At 45.3% G+C, this 19,841-nt stretch overlaps 1 protein-coding gene across 1 annotated transcript in view; it reads left to right on the forward strand.

Moving 5' to 3' along the window:
- Positions 1–19,841, forward strand: part of PCSK4 (proprotein convertase subtilisin/kexin type 4) — a 129,094-nt gene that overhangs the window by 21,664 nt on the left and 87,589 nt on the right. Inside the window, exons 4-7 of the mRNA XM_075854901.1 lie at positions 6,109–6,237; positions 10,471–10,547; positions 12,083–12,171; positions 12,258–12,430. Of these exons, the coding sequence (XP_075711016.1) occupies positions 6,109–6,237; positions 10,471–10,547; positions 12,083–12,171; positions 12,258–12,430 (468 nt within the window). The remainder of the gene's footprint in view (positions 1–6,108; positions 6,238–10,470; positions 10,548–12,082; positions 12,172–12,257; positions 12,431–19,841) is intronic.

A 19,841-nucleotide genomic window follows, 5' to 3' on the forward strand; every position in this document is an offset into this window, starting at 1 on the left:
CTTTGTTAGTGGCAAAATGTGATCAATAAATTCAGTATTTGTTTGTGAAAACTTTAGAGAAAATTTGCATTTTTCTAAATTTTAAATGTATCTGCTTGTAAAACAGATGGTAATACCACTCAAAATAGTTAGTAATTAACAATTCCCATATGTCTACTTTATGTTGGCATCGTTTTATGGAACATCCTTTTATTTTTCTAGGACGTTACACGGCTTAGAACTTTAGCAGCAATTTCTCACATTTTCAAGAAAATTTCCAAAACCTTTTTTTGTAGGTACCAGTTCAATTCTGAAGTGGCTTTGAGGGACTTATATATTAGACACCCCATAATTTGCCCAATTTTAATAACTGCACCCCTCAAAGTATTCAATACAGCATTTAGAAAGTTTCTTAACCCTTTAGGTGTTTCACAGGAATTAAAGCAAAAGTAGAGAGGAAATTTACAAATTTCTTTTTTTTTTTTTTTGTCGGAAAATCAATTTTTTTCTGTAACACAAAAGGTTTTACCAGAGAAATGCAACTCCATATTTATTGCCCATATTCTACAGTTATTAGAAATATCCCACATGTGGCCCTAGTGTGGTAATGTTGACTGCCTGGATTAGAACGATTAAAAATTTTTTTTAATGGGTAATTCATTAAAATGAGCTCTCCTAGCCCTAAATACAGTACAACAGGCTCAGACAAGCGGTCAGTAATGGAGAGGTATACTGGTGTGGTGATGTTGTTCCCCCGCCAAGTAAAACCTCTCCCCTTATGATATATTGTACTGACGCCCCTCGCTGACTAAGACAATCCAACGCGTTTCAGTGCCACAGGTGAAAGTGACACCATCAGGGATTATCGTTTCTTTAAATACACTTATTTTTTGCTGTTTCTGCCGGTTAGCACAATTGTGTGCTGGTACAACCTCCCGGCGCGTGTACGACTCTAATGCATTGGCCGCACACGCGCCGGCGAAGTTCCAGTCTTTTGACAGGCCAAAGCCCACCCACTCTGCTGGCGTAGCATCAGCCCGGCACCAACCCGCAGTGAACACGTTAAATGATGACGTGGCAGGATTTGCGCCGAGCCCCCTTTTTACCTGCCAATCAGATTTAGCTTGGACGCTACAGCGTCCCTAGTTACCTTGGAGACCTCAAAGCGGATGTTTACTGTTGCAGAGATCTAATACCATGGTGCAAGTGTATCTCAACAAAGAAGATACCAACACCCCATCCCCAATCAGATTAGATTAGTGGAAGATAATAATTCACTAGTTAGATTGAATTTATAGTGCTTGTTAAAAAACGAACTTCAGAACGATAGTATACTCGGTATTACAGCGTACTTACGACCCAGGGAGAACTGATATAAACCCATTACTTGCTATACACGCATATTGATCTAACATGCGGAAAAACATCGACATGGGTAAAGTCCCCCCAGAGTCGTTATCCCACCCGTGTAAATCTGAGAGGGAGAGGAAAAGGACCGAGTCGTGGAGGTGGTTTTTAGCCAAAAGCCATCCCATCTCGGAATACCTGTTGAGAGACAGGAGGGACATGTAAGCTACAGGTCCAGGTCTGACGAGGATGAATCCCAGGTTATCAATTTATCCTCACGAGTGTTAACAAGTGAGGAAATTGGCATCCTCAGAAGGGGTTTTGTCATTCGTCCCTACCAACAGGTTTAATTTGTTTACCTGGGTAAAGGATCTAAACTTATTTGCCCGAAAATTAAAATGGAAGAAATTTTTTAAGACGCACAATCGTCGTAAATGTCTAGAATTGGGTATAGTGGAGGACGATCTGCCAGATCTCAGATTGCTGGAGGGACTATGGGAGGAAGGTCAAAGAGAGATAGGCAAGGGTCCGTTTACAGATCTGAGGGCCCCCTCCACCAAATTTGCACCTCTAAATGACAATACCCCCATAGATGTCTTTGTGAAGGTTGTTGAAGACCAACTTAGGTCGCTTGATGACTCTAAGCTTGGTCACTTCAACACCACCAAGGAGGAAATGGCAGGGTTACGATCCCTTGAAACGGATGACACGATCATTATTAAGCCTTCTGATAAAGGCGGTAATGTCATGGTCATGGATCGCAGCCGTTACAAGAAAATGTGTCTGTATATTGCATGATCAACAATGCTACAGAGTTTTGGAGTCTGATCCCACTAGGATTTTTAAAAATCAGTTGAAAGGTATTTTGGATCCAGCTAAAGCTCTCAACCTGATCAGCGAGAAAGAATTAAAATTTATGCTGACTGAATTCCCTCAGGTCGCAACGTTCTACAGTTTACCTAAAATCCATAAAGGGACGACCCCATTAAAAGGTCGCCCAATTGTATCGGGGATAGACCGTTTGTCGCAAAATGGCAGTGTGTATTTGGATCAGATCCTCAGACCCTTTGTAGTGTCATTGCCTTCCTATGTCAGGGATACGATGGATGCCCTGAGAAAACTGGAAGGCATCCGTCTCGATCATGATGTATTTCTTGCTTCATTGGATGTTGAGGCATTGTATAGCTCCATTCCTCATGATCAGGGATGCATTGCCATTGATTATTTTCTTAGAGGTAAAGGTACACATTTTCAGGCCCACAATGAATTTATCTCTTTGAGATTTATATTGGAGCACAACTTCTTCTTTCTGTTCGATCAGAAGATCTACCACCAGCTCAAGGGGGTTGCTATGGGGAGTCCATGTGCCCCCACTTATGCCAACCTATATCTGGGCTGGTGGGAAAAAGAATGTGTCATCACTGAATTAATGGAACAATGGACTTCCTGCATCCTTCTATGGATTAGATTCATAGACTATATTCTGATATTATGGAAAGGAACTAAGGGAGAATTTGAGGAGTTCGTGGGGATCCTTAATGTGAACAATCTAGGTATTTTCTTTACGTCACAAATTAATGAGAACAAGATCACATTCCTTGATGTTATGATTTATAAGACACCCTCAGGAGCCATTCAAACTAACATGTATAGAAAAACTACTGCCACAAATAGTCTCCTAAGATGGGAAAGCTGTCATCCTTTAAGTCTTAGACGTGGTATTCCGAAGGGCCAATATTTGAGGGCACGCCGAAACTGTTCGACTATATCCGACTATAAGATATCGGCACGGGAACTGGAAAATAGGTTCCGGCGTAGAGGATATCCGAGACATGTCTTGAAAGAAGCCTATCAGAATGCACTAGGCAGTAATCTGGATGACCTACTCAACCCAAAACCGAAGAAAGTTGAGGAGGACATAGCCAGGGTCATTGGCACTTTCGACTCTGCCAGTGTTGAGATTCGGTCTATCCTACAACGCTACTGGGGAATTTTGCAAGCTGACCCAGATATTGGGGGCTTGGTAGGAGAGTCAACCTTTGATTGCGTATAGACGTGGATGTAATATAAAGAATCGGATAGTGCATAGCCATTTGAATACCCAGGAGCCAGCTGGTACCTGGTTGAAGAGTGGCCTAAAAGGAAGCTACAGATGTGGGTCCTGCAAGGCGTGTGCGTCTATACTCTGTAGCAGTAAATTCAACAGCACGATTACAGGGAAGGTCTTTGAGAACAGGTCCTATATTAATTGCAAAACCAAGGGGTTAGTTTATCTGATCACCTGTGGTTGTAAATTGCAATATGTAGGGAAAACGAGAAGGGAATTCAGAAGGAGGATCAAGGAACATATTTGTGATGCCAGGCGAAAAGAGGACACCCCAGTGTCCCGTCATGTCTGGGAGTGTTACAAGGGCGATACTTCAAGCCTCAAATTTCAGGGGGTGGAATGTATTAGACAGACATTGAGAGGCGGTGACCTGGATAGGAGGATCCTGCAAAAAGAAGCACAATGGATCTACCGTCTACAGACCATTTGTACCCTAGGTCTCAATGAACAGATCTCATATGCCTGTTTTTTATAAGAGCATTCCCTAAAAAAAACTAAAATTTAAAAAACGGACTTTCTCATATCTCTGAATGGCTTTGTATTTAGTGGTGGATGTTTTTCTGCCACTTATTCAGTGTCTTATAATCTAGAGGTAGTATTCTTTGGATAAATGTAATGTTAATATTTATACAGTGTACCTAATATGGCTTGCCCTGGGGGGACTTTACCCATGTCGATGTTTTTCCGCATGTTAGATCAATATGCGTGTATAGCAAGTAATGGGTTTATATCAGTTCTCCCTGGGTCGTATGTACGCTGTAATACCGAGTATACTATCGTTCTGAAGTTCGTTTTTTAACAAGCACTGTAAATTCAATCTAACTAGTGAATTCTCTTCCACTAATCTAATCTGATTGGGGATGGGGTGTTGGTATCTTCTTTGTTGAGATACACTTGCACCATGGTATTAGATCTCTGCAACAGTAAACATCCGCTTTGAGGTCTCCAAGGTAACTAGGGACAATGTAGCGTCCAAGCTAAATATGATTGGCAGGTAAAAAGGGGGCTCGGCGCAAATCCTGCCACGTCGTCATTTGACGTGTTCACTGCGGGTTGGTGCCGAGCTGATGCTACGCCAGCAGAGTGGGTGGGCTTTGGCCTGTCAAAAGACTGGAACTTCGCCGGCGCGTGTGCGGCCAATGCATTAGAGTGGTTGTACCAGCACACAATTGTGCTAACCGGCAGAAACAGCAAAAAATAAGTGTATTTAAAGACCCGATAATCCCTGATGTGTCACTTTCACCTGTGGCACTGAAACGCGTTGGATTGTCTTAGTCAGCGAGGGGCGTCAGTACAATATATCATAAGGGGAGAGGTTTCACTTGGCGGGGGAACAACATCACCACACCAGTATACCTCTCCATTACTGACCGCTTGTCTGAGCCTGTTGTACTGTATTTAGGGCTAGGAGAGCTCATTTTAATGAATTGCCCATTAAACAATTTTTTTTAATCGTTCTAATCCAGGCAGTCAATTTTGAAAATTAACGGAACGTAACAATTATATCATTGTGCTCAGTTTCTAGTGTGGTAATGGACTGAAACACAGGCCTCAGAAGCAAATGAGCACCTAGTGGATTTTGGTGCCTCCATTTTATTAGAATATATTTTAGGCACCATGTCAGGTTTGAAGAGGTTTTGTGATGCCAAAACCGTGGAAACACCCCCAAAAAGACACCATTTGGCAAACTACACCCCTCAAGGAATTTATCAAGGGGTATAGTGAGCATTTTAACCTCACAGGTTTTTTGATGAATTTAGTGGAATTAGTCCGTAAAAATGAAAATCTAAATTTTTTTCAATATAACTTAGAAATTATAAATATTTTTTTACAAGGAATAAAGAGGAAAAAGCCCCTCAAGATTTGTAAATCAATTTCTCCTGATTACGGCAATACCCCATATGTGGTAATAATCGGCTGTTTGGACACATGGCAGGGCTCAGAAGGGAAGGAGCGCTATTTGGCTTTTGGAGCTCAAGTTTACTCAATTGGTTTTCGGGTGTCATGTCGCATTTGCAAAGCCCCTGAGGGACCAAAAAGTGGACACCCCCCAGAAGTGACCCCATTTGGGAACTACAGCCCTAAAAAGAATTTGTCTAGGGGTATAGTGAGCATTTTGATCCCATAGGTTCTTTGCGGAATTTAGTATAATTAGGCCGTCAAAAATGCTATTGTTTTTTTTTATTTTTATGAATTTTATTTATTTTTTTCACGGCATTCACCGTGCGCTATAAATGACAAATTTTTATGGCGGTCACCGTGTGGGATAAATTAGATTTATATTTTTATAGTTCAGGCCATTACGGACGCGGCAATATCAATTATGCATAGTTTCTAAAGCTCTTTTTACAGCGGTGTCCTGGTTTCCAGTTATAACAAAAACCAGGACGCAACACCTGACCTATCGTCCGCTGAGCACCGACTGTAGCTGACGTACCCTACGTAGTAATAATGGGGTCCGTTTGGTTCCGACATGGTGGTCGTTCGTTTTGACAGCACTGCTTGCAAGTCAGACGGGATGTGCGACCGTTTTTGGCAATGTGTATCAAACCGATTAAGAAGAAAGGGTGCTGAGAAACCGTAGTCCAGTAAATGCATACAATACTACATTTACACATGTACAAAAGCTGTATATAGTTAGAAATGTTATAATATACTATTGGACTGTTTTCTAGAACAATGATGTTATCCCAGACTTGAACATACTGTCTGCATGGGGTCATGGCTTTACTGGACACGGAGTGGTGGTAACTATCCTGGATGATGGAATTGAAAAAGATCACCCTGACCTGGAAGAGAACTTTGTAAGAAATGTTTATATACAATTCTGAAACTTAATGCACATGTCAGCCGTTTTTACAGTTTCCATATAGAAACATTCTATGTGAAATGCTGCATTATACAGTTTCATTTCTTGTCTTGCCTTATTCTTGCGTCATAAGGTTATGTTCACCTGTGGCAACTTATTCTGCGTTCACATATTTCCGTTATTCAAGGATGAAAGCGCCCATAATTCCCTGGGACGTGAAGCATTTAGTACAGTAGTATTTTATACAGGCATCTGATGTAGGAAAATATGTCCCGATGCAGTATAGGAGGTCCGCTAAACTGTCAGGGAACGGCCACTGCTTACAATGACCACATGCAGAAGTCTAAATGCTGCTCTGGACTACAATACAGGCATGAACTTAGGAACAGTACAAGATAAATAATATAATTATATGTCGATAAACTGTAAAATGATGTTTAAAGCTGTACATATTCTTTAAGGCCTTGTGCCTGAGAGGCGGTAGCATTACCATAAACCCCCTAAGGGAATTATACTCATGACCACTAACCAAAAACTAATTGCACACCTTTTGTGCTTTGTATACAGCCCTACATGAAAAAACATAATATATAATAGCGGGTATGCCCATTTTAAGTAACCTTGAGTGGTTATATGCAGATCATTTATTATGTCTCTTTGGGTCTTTATATCTATGTATATGTTTTTTTTTGTTTGTTTTTTTTTATCTTAATTTCATCATATATTAAGCCCATGTTTGTGACTCATTTTTAATGTATTTTTTGGTTTAACATTTTACATCTATTACTATATCAATATCACCTTAGTATCAAGAAAGTCATAGAACCAGATTTTCTCTGTTCTGAATAATGACCTAGTGTGTTTTTTTTTTTTTTTTTAATAAATGAAAATGATGCTATATATATTTGTCTATGTTCACATCTGTGCTGGGGCTTCCGTTTATCTCTCTCTCCTCTCTCCTCTCTCCTCTCTCCTCTCTCCTCTCTCCTCTCTCCTCTCTCCTCTCTCCTCTCTCCTCTCTCCTCTCTCCTCTCTCCTCTCTCCTCTCTCCTCTCTCCTCTCTCCTCTCTCCTCTCTCCTCTCTCCTCTCTCCTCTCTCCTCTCTCCTCTCTCCTCTCTCCTCTCTCCTCTCTCCTCTCTCCTCTCTCCTCTCTCCTCTCTCCTCTCTCCTCTCTCCTCTCTCCTCTCTGGATGGATCTATAGGGGGTAAGTATTTCAAGATCCCCCTCTCGGATGCAACAAGCGGGCATGTTGCCGCATTTTTGGTGCATCTCGTCGGGATCCCTGCTGTCATTTTTGCCTCTTTCCTCGTGCTTTTTGGGGGCAGGGTTCTGCCGATTGGTGCATAGTCACTAAGTGACTGCTGGGACACAATCGCAGCCCGGAAGAGGTGGGTTCTCTTGCTCTCTGCTCTCCTTCAGTCAGCACCAATGAGCCGAGGACACAACACACAAGAACTCACAAGGGTGCATTTGCTGCTGGCACGATAACCGCACCACATTTACTGAAATCGAGTAGGATCTGCCCATAGGCATCTATTTTCAGTTAGGCCCTCTCTCTATACAGTTTAATAGCTTTAACTGAGATGCCTACTAAGGCTTCTTTCACACTAGCTTTAGTACACGTTTACCTCTCTTCCGTCAGGAAGAGAGGATCGAAACGTTAAACGGAAAGCAACGTTCCCGTTAGAATTACCATTGATTTTAATGGTAATTCTTGTTTCAGTTGCTCTCCGTTCGCTAGTTTTTTTTTAACGGAAACAAAAGTGCAGTGTGCAGCCTTTAGCAGTACCTAGGTAACCTTGGGTGGCCATTACACTTTTTTCAGGGAGGTAACTGCCTTGCCTTATTGCAGTATCCCAGTGAAATCATTATCTCCAGTTTTTCCCTATTTTATCATTTTTTTTCTTTTTTTTTCAAAGTGGGACATTCTGACCCATCTACTTTGGCAGACACCAAAGGAGATCCCTTTTGACAGGCAACCATTGTAACTCACAATGCGTGCTCCACATGTGGCCAAATGTTTTCATATGGCCAACCTGCAGATCTTTACCCTTAACTTTTAACTTTTCTTGAATTGCGTTGTCATGATACCAATTCTTTAACATACTTTTTTTTTTTTAAACATGGGAGTCTATGAGCAGAGGAATGCATCGGATGTATACATTTTTTTACATGTTTGTTTAACATCTCATACCACACGTCTTGGGATATGTGGGGTTTAGACACCTGGTGATGACACCTCTCTACTCCTCTGTGCGATGCAGGCTGGGATCCAAACCAAGCATCCATGGCCCGTGCTTAATGTGCCGAATCAGAACAGGCCCTTTCCATTTTCTGGGCCATTGGTGACTTTACTGTTGTCACCCAGTCCATGATGGGCATCCTGGTCCGCCTTTCCGACCAGACCTCTTTTTGGACTCTCCATCCACGTTTTCTTCACGTGACAGGCCCCCAAAATGGGTTTGATTTGCTAAATTTCACCAGCCATCTGTATCTCCTATATAGTCAGTCTATCCCCATCCCCAACCATGCAGGTGAGCAGTCTACTGTCTCCTCTCTTCCTAGGGATGTGTTATCTGAGGAAGATATTTCAGATTCCAATTCTGAACTGGATGAGGAGCAGTCCAAACTGTCACGTACTGTCTCCTCCTAGATACCTTAAGGTGGAAATGCACATTAGATGTATGTCGACCGAAATTGCAGATTTTGGATGGACCGGCCGGCCATCTAATGTGTATGGTGGCATCCTGAATCTCCCTCGTTGGCAGGTGTCGTGGGAGAGGGGGACCGGGCTGTTGAAATTCAACATGCCGATCCTTTTGTTCGATTGGAGTTAAGCTGCTGCCAGAGGGGTCTGGCAGCCGCTTTCTCCCTTCACCCAGACGAGCGTTCGTGTGTATTGGGGAGTCGCTGAGAAAAGCTGTCAGCCGAATGATCCTTCGGCCGACAGCTATCTTAAGTGTATGGCCAGCCTTTCAGATCACTAACACGGAACCGCCTTCCTCTCCTGAGATGGGCACCTTTTGCCAATCCAGGCCATCTCAAAAGTCCATTCCATCTCACTCAGAGTTTGAAGAGGTTATCTCCAAGGAATGTAAACCCTAACCTGAAGTTTTCCCATACAGCTTGGTTGGATCTTATGTATCCTTTTCCTGAAGACATAGTCTCCAAATGGGCTAAATGTCCAGCGATGGACCCTCCTGCCCTTTGCCTGGCTAAGACCACTACTAACTCCATGGCTGATACAGCCTCATTCAGCGATTTCTTTGGACCGCCACTTAGTTTTTCCCTAGGTCCTCCTTTGAAACTACTGGCTTGGCCTTGAGACCAATTTTCGCTATTACCTGGGTTAGCAGAGACTCCACTTAATGGGTTTGCTAACTTTGCCATGATATTTTCTCTGGGGCATTCCATGAAGAATTAGTGGACCGCTCTTACAGCTGTCTAGCGCTTCTAAATAATTGTCCGGAGCCTCCCTGGATGTTAGGGTGCCTTGTCGCCCTCGCATCGTCTTCCACTATCTCTATCCACAGAACCGCCTGGCTTAAATGCTCGTCCGCCAACACTGCTTCAAAGTGTTTCTAGACTCTTCCTTTTGCAGTTTCCCGACTTTTCAGGGCCTGTCCGAATGAAATAATTTCAGAAGCCACAGGTGGAAAGAGCATTTACCTGCCTTAGACCAAAGTCCATCGTGCCACGACCTCTAGGAAACCGGGACCTTGTTTTTGTCCTTTTTACAGATTTCTCAGTCCGCGAGCATCTAGGCAACCTTTCCACCAGGATTTCAAGAACAAGCCCTAGCCATCTTGGTGAAACCGTCCTCAGGCTGCAAATCCCTGAGTGGGTAAAACCAACCTGGCCTGATGGTGCGCCCCCTCTCAAACCACGGCCTGTCTCCCAGTGGCCTGGACGTGTAATGAACTAAGCCAGACAGCTAGCCTTTTCATACACGTCACTGACACGCAGAGTGGGAGAAAGCTCCCTGCCTGACACACGACATTTTACAGGAGAATCTCTTCGCTTCCCAGACCATGTGAAATCGGGCAACCTGTGACGATTGAAAACCGGAGAATATTAGTAAGTAGCTTTATCTTACATTTGCACACCACAGAGTCCATTTAAATCTAATTAATAGAACTATAATTAAATACATTAGACATTCCTCTTAAGAGTCTCCTGGTCCACTGAGACTTGGGATTTACACATGTAACTTAATTTTTCTTAAGGACTTTTTGGCAAGCTATGATTTTAATAATGACGACCCGGATCCACAGCCTCGATATAATCCATCAGATGAAAACCGGTAAGCATGTGTATAAGTATATTCCTAAACCTCATCTGTGAACATTTATTGTGTCTGTTACAGAGGGGTTGCAGCCAATAACCCATGGGGCTTCACTGAAGCGGTCAAAGAATATACTGGACTCCTAGTAATGAGTCCTGTGTATTCATGAGGAAAGTGCTACCCCTGCCTCCTCCAACTGTCTTAGTGGTGATTGACGTCTAGCTGCTGTGTATCTGCGTACCCAGCAGTTTGTCAAACTCTGTGAGGAGAGGCAGGGGGGAGCGCTCACCTAATGGATACATCAGACCCATTAATGTGAGTTTGCTGTATTCTTTAATCATTCCTATTGGCCAAATGGCACACTATTTTTTTGGGGGGCTGTTAGGAGAATGGACTTGTCCCGGTTATCTGCATATGGAGATTACCGATCTGCCTTAAAGGTTTTTTTTTTCTGGTTCTGTATAAACAAAGTATATTAGAAAGTTGTAGAACTTTTATGTACTTCATGTTCAATTCCTCACGATTTTGAAGATATTAGCTGTGAGTGAATGACAACACTTGTTTACATTCAGAGACTGCGGTAGTTAGCCAGTACTGCTGTCAGCTCAGAAGTGGAGACCATTGTACCCTGTCTAGGCAACGATCAGCGAGCTAAATACATCAGCTGCACATATTTCGCTGGCAGTTTGCTACATTGTGTCAGTCTGAAATCCATACTATTTAGCTCAAAGTGCATTGCCTAGACTAAATACAATTGTATCTACTTCTCAGCTGACAGCAGGACTAGGTACCTACCGCAGTCTCTAAATGTAAACGAGAATGACCGCAAACTAATATCTTGAAACTGGTGAGAAAATAAAAATTAAAAAATAGTAAAGTGGTAAAGCACTTTTTATATAAAACCAAAATACCCATTTAAGGTGGTTCTCCTGTCTAGACAAGCCTTTTTTATAAATGAGAAATTCTCTGCAATCATCTGTCAGTGCTGCAGGAGGTCACACATTTTCCTACTGAAATGTAATATTGTATGGTTCCCATTCATATGAATGAGCAAACATGTATTACAGGGGTCACGCTGAGTACTCCAGAGTGACAGCTGCTCTATCGAGCATGTCTTAACTATGGCTAATAGAGAACCCCTAACTATGACTTTATATAACCTAATTGGGAATATGGACAGTTTGTCCTGATGGGACAAGCGTAGTAGTAGTATTCTTCTTCTTTCTTCTCTCTTCTCGTCTTTCTACTCCCTCCTCTGCTTTTCTCGGGGCTGTAGACTTTCTATGGAGTCCTCACAACGGTACATCGGCTTTCCGAGAAAAGCCGATCATAAACCAAGCTGCTCACACGAGCGCTTCTACCACTTAGTTTTAGCGATTGGTGGGGGTCTCAGTGCTCTGTCTCCCACCGATCAGACCGTCTGACGTTTCACTATGACATGTCAGAAGTTTTATGAAAGTTTAGTTACCCTATAAGTTGAACTATTTGCTTTTCCAGTATCTGCTAGTTAAGTGGTGGGTTTATTTGTGTTTTTTGTTTTACTTTGATTCCAGTCATGGAACACGTTGTGCTGGGGAAGTGGCTGCGGTTGCTAATAATGACATCTGCGGTGTAGGGATTGCATACAATGCAAGGATAGGAGGTAATGTGTATGGAAGACTAGCCGCTAAAAGTACAGTCTTGACTTTGTGCTCACATAAGGGTTCCTAAATATATCCTTTTCAATAGGTGTGCGGATGCTTGACGGATTGATTACTGATGTTCTAGAAGCTCGGTCATTAAGTCTGAATTCACAGTACATAGATATCTATAGCGCCAGCTGGGGACCAGCAGATGACGGGAAAACTGTGGAAGGACCAGGCATATTGGCCATGGAGGCTTTTTATAAGGGAATTGTACATGTGAGTAAAAAAAAAAAATATATAAATTTTGAAGCTTTTTTATTTTTATTTTTTTGTGTTCATAAAGATAGTTTGAGCTGTCAAGTTTTATTAAAATACATTTTGTTTTCAAATTAGACAATTGCTTTAAAGGGGTATTCCCATCTTAGACATTTATAGAACATCCAGGGCTGGCTCCAGGTCTATGTGGGCCCTTGGGCGACATAGACTTAGTAGGCCCCTTTGCGTGTGAAATCACTCCAGCAGTAAAATGGCATAAAACGTCACTTTGTGCCCCCATATAGATGTTAGACCTCCAGTTTGTACCCCCACAAGTTTAGTGCCCTCTGTAGATAGTGCCACACAGCCCCCCACCCTAGTATCGCCTTTGGGGATCCCTCTTGGAGCCGTAGTCTTGGAGCAGAGCCTTTACTAGCGCTCTGCCTGGGACTTCAGCTCTGCTTCGAACATCAGTATCCATATATGTACAGTGATGTCAGGAGCAGAGCAGGAGTCCCAGGTAGAGTGCTAGTAGTGCTCTGCCCGAGACTGGCTCTGGGGTTGATCCTGACAACACTGTCCATATATGGACAGTGATGTCAAGGGCTTCTCCTGAACAGGAATCCCCAGCCGGAGCGTCTGCAGTTCTCCGGCTGGGGATTCTGCTTCAGGGGAAGCCCCTGACGTCACTGTCCATATATGGACAGTGTTGTCAGTGGCAACCCCAGAGCCATAGTACCGGGCAGAGCACTACTAGCACTCTGCCTGGGATTCCTGCTCTGCTCCTGACATCACTGTCCATATATGGATACTGATGTCCGATGCAGAGCTGAAGTCCCGGGCAGAGCGCTAGTAAAGGCTGTGCTCTAGGACTCTGTCTCTGGGGAAGCCCCTGACATCACTGTCCATATATGGACAGTGATGTCTGGGGCTTCCCCAGAGTCGAAGTCCCGGGCAGAGCCCTATTCGCTACTAGCACTCTGCCTGGGAGTCTGTAGCGTAGTAAATGGGAGAGCACTGAGATACCTCCCTGCTCTGCATTAGCATTCAATAGTATCTACGTCCTAAGGACGCAGATACTATTGAATGTGGCGTCGCTACCCCCTGTATCGGCCATAGGGGGGCCGTGATGGTGGGCGGCACAGAGCCCCCTCATGCCGCGGGCCCTGTGGCAGCCACTATGGCTGCTACAGCGGTAGTTACGCCACCTCGTAGATGGGGGCTCCCTCTAGAAGCAGAATCCCCGGCAAGACTCTGGCCAGGGATTCTACTCCTGGAGGCAGCGTCAGGGGGCGGCCATGGGTATATTGACATCTAGGACCCGCACTTACCTCCAGAATGGTGTTCCCCCGACCCTCTCCCTCCTGATGAGGCAACACTGACTGCTGCATCCAGGCGGAGAACGAACGGACGGACGGACGGACGGACGGACGGCCGGCCAGGGATATGGACAGAGCTAAGCTTGCTTTGCTTCTGTAGATATGTCATAAATGTCTTAAGATGGGTATACCCCCTTTAAAAATTTCAATTGTTTCTGGCAAATGGTAGCCGTTGAAGGATCATATGAGTAAGCAAGAAAATGTTCTTATGAAACCATCATTTGCTTAATATCCTCACTGCACTCTCTAGCAATATAGCATAAGAGATGATTGCAGAAGTAACAAAGAATGCTACATACTATTGGCAAGGAAGTCCCACATAATTTTTTTTATTTTATTTTTTAGGTGATTAAGCAAAGAATGCCCGTGCCATAGTGTAATATGCAAAGTAATCAGACTTTGTTTGTAAATAAGTTGCATTTATGTCAAGATAGAAGACTTGTCACATATAGGCACAAATGGCTGGATCTTTGGATCTTCTCGCCGTCAGATACTCAGACGCTCTCTCGATATCCTGGGTTCTAGTGTTTTTTGATGATGGTATTCTATTTGTCGTGTTTTGAACAGCAAAAATTTGTTCGTTGGGCTGCAAACGCCCATAGAGCTTAACGACCATAATAAAAATTACTGTTTTATTAAATTGATTAAAAATGAACGTCCGTAGATAGCGTCAGGATTTGAGGACTGTTATTGACATAGCAGACTGGGATTCATTTGGGAAGTGGGTTCACATTGTATGCGGACTCCATGGTCTTAATGTTTATAGAGCAAAGTTATGATGCGGTGGTACCTAGTTCCCAGCCGGTTCGCTCATGCCATGCCCAACTATCCGACAATCTGTTTTCGCGGTTGCTTGTCTATTAGTGACCTGTACCACATATTGTGGACCTGTCCAACGCTTACGAGATGTCAATGCATTCGAGTTTATTTGGCAGAATTATACGGAAGAATCCCAATCTTGTACTTCTACATCTTAAGCCATCTGAACTTGGTCGTTTTCAATTCAAACTTTCTTGTTCGTTACGTTGGGGACACAGACAGTGGGTATATTCTGTTGCCACTAGGAGGCTTGAGACTTTGAAATAAAAAGTGACTCCTCCTACAGGATATACCCTGCCCATAGACACTGAGCTATTCAGTCTTATCTTCGTGTCTTCAGCTGATGGCAGCAGAGTCTCTACCAGGATTTTTTTTTTTTTTCTATTTATCATGAAGAAATAGGGACACCGGGTCCCCCTGTGTTTCCCTTTCGGCAGGCGCAAAGTGTCATATGTAAATGCACGGTCTAACCTGTCTATGATGGCAAGCGGGATAAAAAGGTTCGCTCCTCTGTCACCCACCATTCTAAGGAGTACCTATACCACCTCTCCCACCAGTGTCTCCTTAGTAAAGGCTGTAACTCTGCTGGTCAGAACATCTGGGAGATGGCGAGTAGGGTGAGTATTATTTAACCCTTTTCCTGCTAACCAGGCCACTGCTTGTGCACTTTAGCGGTCTGCTGGACCTGTCTGTTCCCTAGGGTTAGCTCTTAACCTACTGTGCGCTCCCTGGCACTCTTTGGCCAACAGTGCAGTGATTTACCTCATAGGTGGGCAGTGGTGGGGACACCTTCAATACAGACTACACCAATAGCGCTTTAGTGTGATTTCTCCACTATACCCCTCATGGGGAATCAGTCTCTCCTGATTGGCCGGTCTCCTCACATGACTGCCAATGGCCAATCGCGGTGCTCCGTGGGCAGGGCTTTTGCTCTCCTCCATTTGGATGGACGCTGCTGGGGACACAGAACCTCCTCAACAGAGCTTGCTTCTTCTACTCCCCTACAGGTGCCCTAGCCTACAGGCACTGAGTTAATCCCCCAATGCATAGTACTCTTCACTCAGGGTACACTTCTCTAGCCACACTCGGTGAAGCAGCCATTACTCCTTAATAGGAGTACCCCATGCTGAGCAGTTTTGAGTGACCTCTTTTCTGTTTCTTCCTACTCACTGCTTCAGTGTTAAGTTAAGTAACCCTCTCTACTGCCATGGCTGACCGTAAGGGGAAACCTCACACCAGACAACCTTTGCCATTTATTATACCTGCTCATAGTGCAATACTAAATTTCCTTGTGGTCTGTCTACTTCCTTATGTGATGCATGCAGTCCTCCTAGCCAAATGCCTGCCGCCTCTACACATCTGCCACCCCCAGTGCTGCTCATCCCTGGTATAATGGGTGTGGATCTGGAATAGGCAAATTTCCGGACGGTTGATAACTTGGCGAACATTACTCTGTCCTTTCTAGGTGCCATGTCTTCTCGCCCGCAGGGCTCTTGTTCTACCTGTCCATGTCTTCCCCTCGTTGCCGGCCCCACAAGTGGACCAGAGCTGCTTGCCTTTATTTTCACCGTTCTCTTCTGTTTCACCTACCCCACGTGGGCAGGGTATTTCTGGTCCTGAAGTCAGGTCTGGTGCCTCCTCTTTTCCTAGAGAGGCTCTGTCTGACGGTGAGTTATCTGATTCGGATTCAGTTGGTAAGGGTTCTACCTCTCTTCCCTCCTCAGTGGAGGTGCTAGTTGGAGCTGTCTGTGACACACTTAAGGTCACCGATTCTGCACCTTCCCCTTCCACTGACTCGATTTCTTTTCTTCAGCCCCAACCTTCTCCGGATGATTCTTCAGTGTACTCCGAGCTAGAGGGTATTGTCTTTAAAAAATGGAAGCACCTGGACAAGAAGTTTTCCCACTTTAGCTGTCTAGCTGTTTCCTATCCCTTTCAAGAGGGCAACTCTACCGCGTGTGTGTGGACCTGTTCGGTAGATCCTCCAGTCTCTTGCTTAGCCAGGGCCACTACTTTGCTGATGGCGGGTTCCATTTCCTTCAAGGATCCACTGGATCGCCGCGTGGACTCCTTTGCTAAAACTACCTTTTGAGGACTTAGGCTATGCCCTTCGCCCCATTTTTGCATATGTCTGGCTTAGTAGAGCAGTCAATGGCCTCACAAACTTGGTCACGGCCTGCTGTCAGGTTCTCCAGGAGGAAGTAGGTGATCTATTTCACCTTCTCTCCAATTAGTTCAAGTATATCTGCGGATCTGCCCTTGATGCTGCCCACCTGGTGGCGCGAGCTTCTGCTTCCTCTGTCACTATTCACAGGACTACCCGGCTTAAGACTTGGTCTGCTGATTCAGCCTCCAACTGCTCCCTGACTGGTCTCTCTTTTTCTGGCTCTAGTCTCTTTGGGCATAGGTTGGACAAGATCATCTCTGAAGCCACGGGTGGCAAAAGCACCCATCTTCCTCAGAATAGACCTAAATGCACTATTTCAGCCAATAAGGCGGGTCCACGTTCCTTTCGTGGTTTCTCCAACACCACTTCCTCTGGGCCACAGACTCGCCAGGATCAGAAGGCCAAACCTTCCTTGAAGGCCTGGCGCCCCTGGCTTCCACCTTAAAAGTTGAACTGGCAAGGCTGCTTCCGCTGGAAAGCTTCTCCACTTCAAGAAGGTCTGGCTCTCACACATTTTGGACGCCTGGATTCAGGAGGTAGTATCTTCAGGATACAAAATTGAATTTGCTAGCTTCCCTCCAGAGCGTTTCTCTGTCAGCTGTTCCACAGTCCCCCTCTGGGCGACACCCTTTTTTCAGGCATTCGACTTTCTACTTCCGGGGGTTGTCCAAGGAGGACAATGAGATGGCTATCCAGATCACTCTGGAAACGGAGTCCGTTCGGTTGGATCATCAACCGGTTCAAGTCTTTCCTATATCCTGCCTGACAGTGTTTTTTGGGGGTCACCTTCAACACTCGCTTGGCAAAGGTTTCCCTTTCTCCAGAACGTCGTCTCGTTCTTTAGGATGGGATTCGTTCCCTACAGATGCCTGTGCTGACCTTACTCTGCCTCTGCATGTGGGTTCTTGGGACAATGGTAGTCAATCCAGACTATTTTCTCTGCACAGTTCAACACGCGCACTCTACAGGGGCCGCTTCTCTCCCGGTGGGACAGGTCCTTGTAATAGCTGGATCTGAAGTTCATCCTTCCCCCTCTGTCCCCCACTCGCTTCAGTGGTGGAGCACTTCTCCCGCTGTTCTCAGGGGGTGCTCCTTCCTCTTTCTCGCTGAAGTGGCTGATTCCCCCCCCCCCCCCCCAACCCCGGATGCCAGCCTCAAATGATTGGGGGGCACCTTTAGGAAACTCATGGCTCTGGGACTGTGGTCTCTACAAGAGTCGTCCCTTCCTATCAATCTTTCGGAATTGAGAACCATCTTTCTGTGCCTCCTGCACTGGTCGCTGTCCTGACACCCGATGAGGGTTCAAACGGACAATTCCACAGCCATGGCTTATTTAAATCACCATGGCGGCACTTGCAGTGTCTCCAGTGGGGTTGTCTGGGGGCGTGGACGTGATGGCCTCCAGGCCCAATCGGTCTGTCCCCTGCTTCATCTTCCCAGCTCAGGATCCAGAGGCTTGCGCCGTGGACTTTTTGTGATGGCATGGTCGGACTTCGGTCTTTTGTACGTCTGACGGACGGCTCAAGGCAGTGGGGATTCCTGCCATTCTGCCGATGTTGCTATGTGGACCTCATTTCCATGTTGGCCGACATCCTGGGGCCCTTAACCCTCCGTCCCGACCTTCTCCTGAGACCTCTCTTCCATCAGTTTAAGGTCGCTACGTTTAATGGTGTGGCTGTTGAAGCCGTTATTATGAGGGCTCGTGGCTTTTCGGGGAGTGTTATCCTCACTATACTTAAGGCAAGAAATTCCTCTTCGGCCCGCATTTACAATCCTACATGGAAAGCTTACCTTGGCTGGTGTGGGAAGCGCAAGCTCCCCCCCCCCCCTCCCTTGCATTTTTCCTTGTCCAGAGTTCTATCCTTTTTACAGAAGGGTTTGGATTACGATTTAGCTCCTGTTAACTGAAGGCTGCAGGTGTCTGCCCTTTCCAACTTGTTGGGTCGCCCATTGGCGTCTGAAGCTGGCATTAAGACTACTTTTGCAGGGGGTGGCTCATGTGGATCCCCCTTATTGCCCTATTCCCTCGTCGGATCTAAATATTGTCTTGGATGTCTTAGTCGATTCAATTTGAACCCTTTAAAGAAATCTCTCCGTTTTCGGAAGGTGGTCTTTCTGGTTGCGGTGAGCTCCATCCGGAGAGCTTCGTAGTTTACTGCTCTTGGCACTCTGTGTTTCGGACTTCACCTAGACCAGGCGGTGCTCCGCACAGTGCCCTCCTTTTTGCCTAATGTGGTTTCAGCCTTCCACATAAAAGAGGATATTGCCTTGCTGTCTTTGGTCCTTCTCCCAGTCATCTGAGGGAGCGTTCCCACCACAACCCTGATGTTGTCTGTGCTCTGTGGATTTACCTTTCTATCACTGCCTGCTTCCAGCGGTCGGATACACTCTTCATTCTCCCAGAGGGTCCCAGAAAGGGTTTGGCAGCCTCTAAGGCCACCATTGCTCGATGGAATCTATTGATTGTTCGCGAGGCTTATCGCGTCAAGGGTAAAGTTCCCCTTTTCCGTGTCACTACCCACTCTACCAGAGCGGTTGGGGCTTCCAGGGCTATGTGCCATCAGGCCTCTGCCACCCAATTTATGCAAGATGACCACGTGGTCGTCTTCTCTGCACACCTTTTGTCAAGTTGTAACAGGTGCATACACTTCCATTTTTCGCAAGGTATTGCAGGCATCTGTGAAATAGCTGACCATGTCCTGTGTTCTCTTCCTGCCCCTGGGGACTGCTCTAGGACGTCCCACTGTCTGTGTCCCTTAATGTAATGGATAAGAAAACACGATTTTTTTGAATACTCACCGTAAAATCCTGAATGTCAGCTAAACCCCTTCCCGCTTCTTTCCGTACTACTCCGTCATGTTGAGCGCATCGTTCGCGCTCTGTGACAGAATGGTATATCGCGGGAGGAACGGCCAGGCCATTCCGGCCCTCCCCCCTCCAGGCACATACAGGAGCTGTGACCACTTCGGTCTTATACAGCAGTTGACGCAGGGACCGATCGCGGTGGTCCCCGCTGATTTAACCCCTTAGAAGCCACATTCAATAGCGACCGCAGCTTCTTGGGGGT

Source organism: Rhinoderma darwinii, chromosome 1, assembly GCF_050947455.1.
Source record: "Rhinoderma darwinii isolate aRhiDar2 chromosome 1, aRhiDar2.hap1, whole genome shotgun sequence".
Lineage (NCBI taxonomy): Eukaryota > Metazoa > Chordata > Amphibia > Anura > Rhinodermatidae > Rhinoderma > Rhinoderma darwinii.